This window comes from Fukomys damarensis, unplaced genomic scaffold (genome assembly GCF_012274545.1).
Source record: "Fukomys damarensis isolate Sample0158 unplaced genomic scaffold, DMR_v1.0_HiC HiC_scaffold_39, whole genome shotgun sequence".
Taxonomy (NCBI): domain Eukaryota; kingdom Metazoa; phylum Chordata; class Mammalia; order Rodentia; family Bathyergidae; genus Fukomys; species Fukomys damarensis.
Window position 1 is genome coordinate 53838233 of NW_022900951.1, and position 10792 is coordinate 53849024.

The following is a 10792-nucleotide window of genomic DNA, read 5'->3' on the forward strand; positions in this document are numbered from 1 at the left end:
TTCTCAAAAGTGATTTCTAACTTATTCATCCCTACACTCAGTTTGGATTTATTCCTACCATTGTTCCATGTTTTTACTGTGATATCTCATTGTTTCTTTTTTTCTTTCATCTTTCTCTATTCTACCTTTCCCCTATAGTAGACAATTAAATATTTTATTCCTACTTTTAAACGTCATCACACACATACACTCATGTTGTTTTTGGAGTCAGCATTTCTAGTGAAAAGTAAAGCTCTTCTACTGTTGGGAACAATAAAAAAACAACAAAAAAAGACACCCTCTCACTTTTGATATGAATACAAGGGACTGATTATAAAGTCACTTGGTACAACTACTTCAGACAAAACCAAGCAATCCTGTTACACCATGTAAAAGCAAAAGACTTTAATAAGCATTTATAGCATTGCAATTACAGGAGCAGTAAGCCAGAACATGCAACAAAAATGATTTTTCTTTTTGGACCTATTTAACCTGTAAAACTTGACATTACAATTAACAGCAACATATTCTACTGAAGAAAACAAATGTGACTCATTTCAACTTTCAGGTTAGAAAATGTATGTTCTTTCAATCTCAAGAAGCACTTAGAAAATTTAGTTTTGCCTTTCTAACCTCTAAACAACAGTGATTTTTTAATGCAATCATATACAACCATTTCACATTAGAAATAATCACAAGGAATCAACAGGTTTAAATTGACCAAATTTTTTTCATTAATTTTGAGAGGGCTCCTGCAGTATTGTGGCTTTCAGATGGGGACAACAATGAGACCAGGAGTAAACAGCCTTGGTCCTTAGAGTGGAGGAGGGAACATGCAGCGGCACACAGGGCAGGTGCCCGACTTCTGAAGCCAGATGGACACGCACGGCTTGTGGAAATAGTGATGGCATGGTAACTCAGTCGCCACCTCCCCCTTCACGTATTCACTGCAGCAGATAGGACAGCACATCTCCTGGCCCACCGCACCATGATCTTCAGTGACCAGGATCTCGGGAAGAGCATCGATGCTCTCCTTGTTTGCTGGTGGATTGGCCACTTCGACATCTACCGCAAGGGACTCCAAATGTGCAAGGGCAGTCTCCATGGCCTGGGCCAGGCGCTCTTCAAGGGCCATGTAAGTGAGAAACTGAGGATCCACGTAAGAGATGGCTTCAGCTACTCCTAGCCCATCGGCAAAGCCATCAAAGAGGCTCCAATCCACTTCGAGGTCTTCACTGACACTGGAATCATCTTCAAGGTTGTTGTTTCCATCCAGCATGAATACCCCAGGCTGCATTAACTCATGACCAGAATCATTATCTCCCTCACTGCTACTCTCATTCTCATTGTACTGGAGCCAAGGAATTTCTCCTTCCAAGGATGCCCGCTCCTCTTGTTGAAGTGATGGTTCTTGAACTTCCTCAAAATAGCTACTACCTTTGCTACTAGCACCTGCACTGGCACCAGCGCTAGCAACCTCACTGGCTCTGGCACCAGGGCCAGAGCTAACACCAGCAGCACTCACACTCACTCTAGCTTGTGGAGGTTCCTGCTCTTCCTTTTCCAGTAGAGTCTCCCAGCTTTCACCACTGGATGACAGGGGCTGCTCTCGACTTCGATACTTGCGGCGCAGAGCAGCAATCCATTCTTTGTCACTGTCAGAGTCTTCATCTAAGTATTTGTAGTTATCATCATTGTACGTCCAGAAGTCAGGGTCAACCATGGTTCGTCGCCATCTGGGCACCTTCTCTGGCTTCACTTGATCATTTCTGGCTTCCCTCTTGTCTTCAGGGTACTTCAGCTCAGAGTAGCCACTTGAGCTCTCACCTCTGCCTCTTCTTGCTAGGCCATGTGAGCGGCCTTCGTCAGCACTGGCAGCATCCCTCCACCTGGAAGTACTGTGCGGCATATCATCATCATCATCAGTATCAAAAAATACTTTTGGTTTCACGAAGTTTGGGCTTGCCAGATTTCGGACTTTAGGCCTCACCACTGGTTCTTCCGCACTCTTTGGAGAGTTTTCCCCACCACCACAAACACTCACAGGAGCCTGGCTGGCCCGTGCATGGAAATTCTGCTCCCGCCTCTCCCTCTCCAAGCTGTCTCCGTTGGCAGCCACCTTGCCTTCAACAGAAGATTTTTGAGAGGCCACATTATTTTGCCTCAGGAACTCAGCTCTGGTAGCAGAGCGTCTTGCTGCAGGGGATGGGTCTAACTTGTCAAGCTCCTCTCTCACATTGCGGTTGAAACTAGCAAACCGTGGAGGCACCCCCGACAAAGACCTTGCCCCCTTTTCCATGTCATACAGCTTATCCTCCTTAAACTTGCCAGTTTTCCCTCTCACTGGTGGTCGCTCAACAGGCCCAGCCCCCTCCTCCTCACTATCTTCTGCCCCAAAAACATCAACATGTCCATAAGCCATTCCTCTTCTGTTCCCTGAAGCCCGGTACTCTCTTGATGGATACCTGGAATAGTCCTCATTTTCAACATTCAGGCTGGTACCTGAGCTCTCACTGTCGTCCCAACTACGACGAGTGGTGGAAAATGGTGACCGGCTCCTCTTGGTGGATTGGCTGGGGGCTGATCTATGCATTGGGACTTCGGATGTTGTCTTTCTCTGGCTGGCAATCCTTTCCTGCTGGCTCGTAGAAGGCCTGAAACTGACATAAGCATGCCGTCTTCCATACCTCCTGCCTGTATTAGACTGATACCCTCCTGGTTTGGGCTATATAGGCTTGCTAGATTCCTGACCCATGGCTCCGACTTAGGAGGGCTTTCAATATAGCAGGGGCTCCTGCTCTCTGCACAACTTTTTGATCTGGGAAAGTCAAATTGGGCAGAATAAAAGAGCAGGGAGATCTATTTTAACTTCAGCAGGCAGGTAACAGAGGGATAAGGGGCCTTTTAAACTAGTTTCACTTTATACTAAGGCCTGGAGTAGCATTTCAGTGACTGTCAGGTGTAGACCCGGAACACATTTGTAATGTTGGCAAAAATGATTACAAGACTGGGTTTGCAGGAAGGCCAGACTTGGGGGAGAATGTGACTGAGAGAGGTAGAAGGTGACTGGATGCTTGGAATGTGAGTGAAATACTGTGGAATTGTGCCAGTGTAGGAAGATTGCTGTGGTTTTTTTATGGGGTGTCTGTGTTTTGCTGAGCCTTGCAGATTTGGAGGAGAAATGCAAATTGGAAGAGTGGAAATATACATCATCGTGTGTACGTGAGTGTCTATGCTGTCAGGAGAGAGACAGGTGGACAATGGAGGGATGTTTATGTGTGTAGGGGGAAGGGCATGAGTGCTAGAATGAGACCTGCTCTGGATATAAGCATAAAGATGGCAGGCATGAGTGGGGTGGCTTCAGGAGAGGGGAATGTATAAGTATGGGAGCTAGAGCAGATGTAGCTGTATGTATGGCAGCTGGGATTATGGAGGGAAGCCTGTGTTATGTGTACGTCAGAGGCAAGGAAAGCTACAGTGGCAATGGAGAGGAGTGTGTGTGTGTGTGTGTGTGTGTGTGTTGGCCAAAATGGAAGGCAAAAATGAAGAAAGGGCAGTGTGAGCAAATGCAGGCGGCATGAGGTGGGGTGGCAACACTGGAGAGGGATGTGTGCATGGGGCAGATGGCACAAGGGCCAGCAAACAGATTGGCTGCATGTGTGAATACAGCAAACAGGAAGGGGGCAGTGTCCACAGAGAAGGATTTCTATGAGTGTGAGTGTGTATAGCGGGGGACCAGCAAAGGAGGGACTTTTATGTACATGGCAGACAGACCAGGAGGGTATCTGACAAGGGTGTCTGTGTGTGGGGTGTCAGAAGCCAGCAACAAAAGGATGTCCTTATGTGTTTATGTGGCAGGCAGGGAGGATTGTATGAGTGTATGAGTATGAGTGTGTGCGTGTGTGTGTGTGTGTGTGTGTACATGCGCACACTCCCGAGCACACAAGAGGATGGAGGGGATGGGATCTAGAAGTGTGCATGTGTTAGGTGGTGAGGGGTAGGGGAGGGTAGGAGAGGGCAGGAGAGGGTTTGAGGCCATGTGTGCATGTGTGTGCGTAGTATGTAGGGGAAAAGCACTGGAGGGTGTGTGAGAGGGTGCGGGTATGCATGTTTGCGCATGCGTGGGGGAGGGGAGCCAGTGAAACCTCAAGGATGGAGGGGCAGAGAGGGGGCTGCACTGGAAGGTTTCAGTGTGTGTGCGCATGTCGACACAACACTGGAGGGGGGGTTAAGAAGGGTCAGGAAAATGTTATCAACTCAAAGGAAAGATTCCTATCACTGTGGCAGGGAAGGGGGCAAAAGAAAGGACTTGTGTAAACATAGTTTTTCGGTGAGAATTATTTTTCCTGACAATTCTCCTGGGAAAATTATTTTTACCTAAAAATCTTAACCATTTACCATTCGGCAAAACAGCAGCAAAATGGGGGGTGCGGTGGGATGCTCCTCAAAGAGGCCGAGGGAGGAGAAAAGAGAGGCGGGTAGAAGTGGCAGAGGGCCGCGACCACCAACACTCCCCTCTCGGACAGCCAATAAATCTATTCCCTTAGGGGCGCTGCACCGAAGGGTCAGCGAAGGAGGCTGGGCCCCCATCAGGCCGACGGAAGCCACTGGCCTCACTCGGCAGTCCGGTTCCCCCTCCGCCCCACCCCTTCCCGAGGGGCGAACCCGAAGAGATTCCCCAGATCACCCCCTAGGTCCTCGCGCCCCCGGCCCCGCCACTCGCCCCACCGCCTGCGCACGGATGAACCACAAACACGGTCTTTCACTTACCCAGTAGAGACAGCCACGCGCTCTTCTGAGGAGCAGAGCTCTCGGACCTCAGACCGCCACGACCGCCTGAGCCGCTGCTCCAGAGTCTCGGGCTCCTCCCCCAGCTCACAGCAGTGGGGCGGGCAGTGACTGCGGCGGCGGAAGTCAACGTGACGTCACTGGAGCCCGCCCCCTTGATGTGGCGCGTGCGGGGGGCGGGGTAGCCGCTCTCCCCAAGTCCGGGTGGGCCTGAAAGCACTATTTCATTTTAAATGATGAAACCGTCAAGGATACAGAAAAGGACAGCAAAAAATATAGCAAACGGCCAGCGATAACAAATGTTAAACATTTAGGCACATTCCTTTCGGTTCTGATTTTTTCTTTAATAAAACGAAATCTGCAAATCCTTTCTGATTAATTCCAGTGTGAGAATAATTATAGTACTGTATCACATACTATGTTATACTTTATGGTTTGTCTGGGGGGTATTAAAAATGTCCATCTATTCAGAGTTGCAGTAAGCTTTTTTTTTTTTCTTTTTTTTTAGACCTGGTAGTTGGTTGTGGAATTTGTTGCTGTTCATTGTAAAATCAAGCTTATCCAAAAGAAACAATCGTGAACACGGGTTTACATTCTGGTAACTGCGCCACATTTTAAAGCAGCATAGGAATGCCTTTTGGATTTATACTGTTTTACAGAACTCTTTAAATGCACTAATATTTGCAGTCAATATAAAGAGTTTCTATGATCACAACAGCAGCAAAGTTTTGTTCTTATAGGAAAGACTGTGTAATAGAATAAAAAGTTTAAGGGTAGCAACAGAATAGAAGTAAAATATATGAATTTCAAATCATTAAAGGAATAATATGTGGAACTAAGAAAAAAAATCTAGCGAAGGGCAAAAAAATGAGGTGGGAGGACAAGAAGAAAGGATACAAAAGGAAAACAAAAGAACAAGAATAAATCCAAATATATCAGAATGTGCTATGACTATCATCTATTAAAAAGCAAACTCTTATTTTGGGCATTCCATTTTATTTTTATTTCTTTCTTTATTTATTTATTTTGAGACAGGGTCTCACTATGTAGTTGAGACTGACCTGGAACTCACTATGTAGCCCAGGCTGGAATTGAACTCACAGCGATTCTTCTGCCTCAGTCTCGCGAGTGCTGGGATTACAGACATGTGCCACCATGCCTGGCATTGGGCATTCTATTTTAGAAGTTTATATGAGTTTCACATAAAGCAGAAACAGAAAAGGAAATATATGCCAGTTAAATACTAGCAGAAAAAGAAAAGGAAAGAGGGAGGTGAAGGAAAGAGCAAAAAGAAAGGGAAGATGAGGAAAGGAGAGAGACTTGTAGCAATACTGATAAAAATAAAGACAAAGTAAGAAGCATTAGAGAGAACAAAATAAATTGTTTCACTCCCCATGAAATATATGATAATCATGGAAATTTATGTGCCAAAAAATTTGATTTCAAAATACATGAAGCAAATACAGTTAGAAATATAAAGAAAAATTAGGAAGTCTACAAAAGACTTAACCCACACTTTTATGGTATAGATGGGTCAGACAGCAAAATAATAAGAATATAGGAAGATCAGACAGTATGACAAATAAGCCTGACCTAATGTATATATTCATTTTTGAACCAAAAAGCAAATGTATTTTCTTTTATAAAAATATTTTAAATATTTCTAACATCAGGTGTGATGTTGCATGCCTATAATCCCAGCACTGAAGAGGCTGAGGCCGGAGGATCACTGTAAGTTTGAGGCCAGCCTAGACTACATAGTGAGTTCAAGGCCAGCCTGAACTACATAGGGAGACCCTGTCTTGAAACACGAAACAAACAAACTCTCCTTCAAAAATTAAGCTATTTCAGGCCAGGCGTGGTGGAGCATGCCTGTAATCCCAGCACTCAGGAGGCTGAGGCAGGAGGATCACTGTGAGTTCGAGACCAGCCTGGGCTACTAAGTTCCTAAGTCATGCAGGTTGGGCTCAAACATGCACTCTTCCTGCCTCAGCCTCCAAGAGTGCCGGGATTACAGGCATGTGTCACCATATCCCACAAGATCTGCTTCTAAGTCAATTTATGTGACTGACACCAGGTTTTGATTCTTTGCCATGTGGGTCTATGTACAGGCTTCCTGAGTCTCCTCACAACATAGTATCTAATGGGGGGGTCAAAGCCAACTGGTCTTTCTGTAACTTACTTTCAGGAGAGATATCCCATCACTTTTACCATATCTTATTCATTAACAGGAAGCCACAGAATTTGTCCCTTTTACCTATCAAATATGTAGCCACATATTATGTTTAAATAATATGTTTTTATTATTCTTTAAAGATCCGTGACATTTCTGGTATTAGCAATTTTGTCTACTCTCCGGTCTAGAGGCTTATCGGTCTTGGGGATCTTTTCAAAAAAACTAGTTTTGGTTTTGTTGATTTTTCTCTACTGTTGTTTTGTATTAAGTGACATTTTTTTCTGATCTAAATTTTATTATATTTTTCTGTTTACTTTTAGTTAATTTGCTCTTTTTTTTTTTAGTTTCTAGGGTGAAAGCCTGGATTATTGATCTTTAGATCTTTCTTATTTTCTAATGTATTCATTCACTGCTACACATGTCCCTCGAAGCACTGCTTTTCCTGCAACCCACAAGTTCTGATAAATTGTATATTTATTTATTTCAAAATATTTTCTTGAGAGACTTCTTCTTTAACCTATGTGTTATTTAGAAATAAAGCTTAATCTCCAAATATTTTGGGATTTTCTAGCTATTTTTTGTTGTTGTTTGCTAGTCAAATTTTACTGTGGTCTGAGAGCATACTTTGTATGATGTCTGTTCTTGTAAATCTGTTAAGGCATGTTTTGTAGCCCAGGATGTGATCTATCTTGGTGAAAGTTCTACAGGAGCTTGGAAGGAATGTGTATTCTGCTGCTGTTGGATTAAATAGTCTATAAATGTCAATTAGATCCAGTTGATTGATGGTGCTATTCAGTTCAATTATGTCCTTACTGATTTTCTGCCTGCTGGATCTGTCAATTATTGATAGAGGGGTGTTGAAATCCCGAAGTATAATAAGGGGTTTAGGGTCAGGGATTTAGCTCAGTGACGCCACAGCTGCCTAGTAAGTGCAAGGTCCTGAGTTTGGTCCCTGGTGGTGGAGGAGGGGGGACAGTGGATTCATCTCTTCCTCTTAGTCCTATAAGTTTTTTTCTCGTGTATTTTGACACTATTATTAGGAATATACACATTAAGGATTGTCATGTCTTCTTGAGGAATTGACCCTTTTTATCATTAGTAATGTCCCTATTTATCTCTGGTAGTTTTCCTTGTCCTAAAATCTGCTGTGCCTGAAATTAACATAGCTATTTTGTTTTTCTTTTGATTGGTGTTAGCATAGTATAGTATGTCTTTCTTCATCTGTTTGCTTTTAATCTACCTGTGTCTTTAAAGTTTATTTCATATATGGGCTGGGGGTGGAGCTCAGTGGCACCGCACCTGCCTGGCAAGCACAAGATCCTGAGTTTGATCCCCGGTACCAAAAACAAAACAAAACAAAACAAAACAAAACAAAAAAATATATATATATGTTTCATATAGACAGTATATAGTTGGAGCTTGTTTTTTAGTCCATTCAAATAGTTCCTATGTATTAGTTCATTCAGACCATTCACATTTAAAGTTATTATTGACACACTATAGTTAAGATTACTATCTACCATAACTGTAGCTATTCTCCATTCACTGGTGTTGTTCTGGTCTTTCTTTTCTTTTCTTTTTTGTTTTTGGTCTTCCGTTCTTTTTCTTCCCTGATTTTAATTGAGCATTTTATATACTTTCATTTTCCTACCTCACTAAGCATATCAATTATGCTTCATAGTTTTAGTTTTTATAGTGCTTGCTTTAGAGCTTGCACTATACATTTACAATTAATTCAAGTCAACTTTCAGATAGCACTGTGACATTTCATGAGTAGAGCAGCTACCTTATAGCAGAGTATTCCCACTTCCTCCCTCCTGTTCTCTGTAGCATTTCTCTCATTCATTTCACTTGTCCAATACTGTTACTATTATTTTTGAACAAATCATTACATTAGTAAAGAATATTAAAACAATATGTTTCAAATATCCTCATTACTTCATTTTCAAGAACTTGTTTTCTTTTTGTTCTTGTTATTTATTTATTTTTTTGATTCTGATTGAACCCAAGACCTCATACATGCTAGGCAAATGCTCTACTACTGAGATTTATCCCAGTCTTTTTATTTTCAATATTATTTTGAGACAAGGTCTCACTAGGTTACTCAGGCTGGCCTTGAAGTTGGAATTCTCTTGCCTCAACCTTCTAAGTAGCTGGGATTACAAGTATGCACCACCACACCCAGCAAGAATTTGTTTTAACATTTCATCCAAGACAGCGATCAGAAGTTGCTCTTGTCCTATTTTACTTACTAAAAGTGAGTTACTAGGTCTGACTTACACTCAAGGGGAAGAATTACACAGGGCATGAATTCCAGGAAGTGGCAAGCATGGGTGGGTGTAGGAGCATTTCAACTTTAATAAATATTGCCAGTCTGTTTTCCAAAGTGGATATGACACATAATCCCACCTGCAATTTGTTTGCATTGTCTTTACCACTTTTGGTTCTAAAACTATTAAGTTATTGCCAATCTCACGAAGATGGAACATTCCTCTTTGACGTTGCTTTTCCCTAAGTTACTAGACGTTAGTGCCTCTTCATGTTTATCGACCATTTAGATTTCTTTTTCTCTAAATTGTATGTTAATATCATTTATTCATTTTTTATTGGGTTGTTTTGCTTGTTACTATTGATTTCTGGAAATTCTTTATATATTCCAAAAACCAGATATCAGTTATATTTTTATAGTTCTAAATATCTTCTAGTTGGTGTTGTTTTTAAATGCAAATATAAAATTATAACAGCACTAAAACCCTAGGAGAATGTTTTTCATAATCCTGGAGTGAAAAAGACCTTTGTAAGTTTGGCAAAATATACAGGAGCAAAAAAGAGGAAAGGTTCAATTACATAAAATAAAATCTTCTGGCAAACAAAAACAATAAACATTTGTAAGTAAAGCAGCCGACAAGTGAAATCTTGGGGGAAATATTTGCTGCCAATTGCACACACGAAGGGCTCCTTTTCCAATTACACAAAAAGCTCTTATAGATCAATATAAGTCCAATAAATCAATTTGAAAATGAGAAGAGGATATCAACATACTTTTATGGGAAAAGAGATACAAATGGCCCTTAAACACAAGTGAAGATGCTCAAGTTCACTGATAAAAAGAAAATGAGATATGTCAATTGTGAGACTGAGCAATATGAGATAGGTTGACAATATACTGTGTGGTTGAGGGTGTGGAGCCACAGACAGCTTGTAACATTATTGGAAGAGGAGGGGGTAAATTGATAGCACTTTAGTGGTAGGAAAGTTGGCAATACAGTTCAAATGAGTCACAAAAAGTTCATAAGTTGGAAACTTCATCTTCAAATTCATATGTTAATGGTATATGGAGGTGGGGCCTTGGGATTAGATGAGGTTGTTATGGTTTAGATCTAAAATCTCCTTCAAAGCCTCATGCACTCATAGGTGAGGCTTTTGGAAGATGGACTATTGAGGCCTGTATAGCTGACTTCCTGTTAGGTAGTGGGTCTGGTTGGAGGAAGTGGATAGTTGGCAGCATGGCCTAAAAGTGTATCTTCCCTCCCCAGCTCCTCCCTACACTCTCTCTGCTTCCTGCTTATCATGCCATGGACTGTTTCTCTTCTGCCATACTGCCCTGCCTTGGAGCCAGCCAACTGTGGACTGAAACCTCTACAGAATGTGAACTAAATAAACCTCTCCTCCTTTAAGTTGCAGATGTTGGGTATTGTGTCCCAATGAGTAAAGTGACTAAGACATGAGGGTGGGGCCCCATGATGGCATTAGTAGCTACAGAAGGAGAGGAAGACAGGCTCCAGCTAGCATGTGTGCTGTATCTCAGCATTCAATACTTTCTGCCATGTTAAAATACAGTAAGAAGGC

General features: G+C 42.3%; 1 protein-coding gene across 1 annotated transcript; it reads right to left on the bottom strand.

The window, feature by feature from the left end:
• Positions 1–433: 433 nt before the first annotated feature.
• On the bottom strand, positions 434–4889 carry Pja1 (praja ring finger ubiquitin ligase 1). The gene is made up of 2 exons (XM_010632174.3): positions 4750–4889; positions 434–2639 (listed from the first exon to the last, which is right to left on the bottom strand). The coding sequence occupies exon 2, from the start codon at positions 2570–2572 to the stop codon at positions 794–796; it is 1779 nt and encodes a 592-aa protein (XP_010630476.1). The 5' UTR covers positions 2573–2639; positions 4750–4889; the 3' UTR covers positions 434–793.
• Between the last annotated feature and the right edge of the window lie 5903 nt (positions 4890–10792).

Coding starts and splice junctions, on each gene's coding strand:
- Pja1 (XM_010632174.3), bottom strand. CDS start 2,572: ATGCATAGATCAGCCCCCAGCCAATCCACCAAGAGGAGCCGGTCACCA.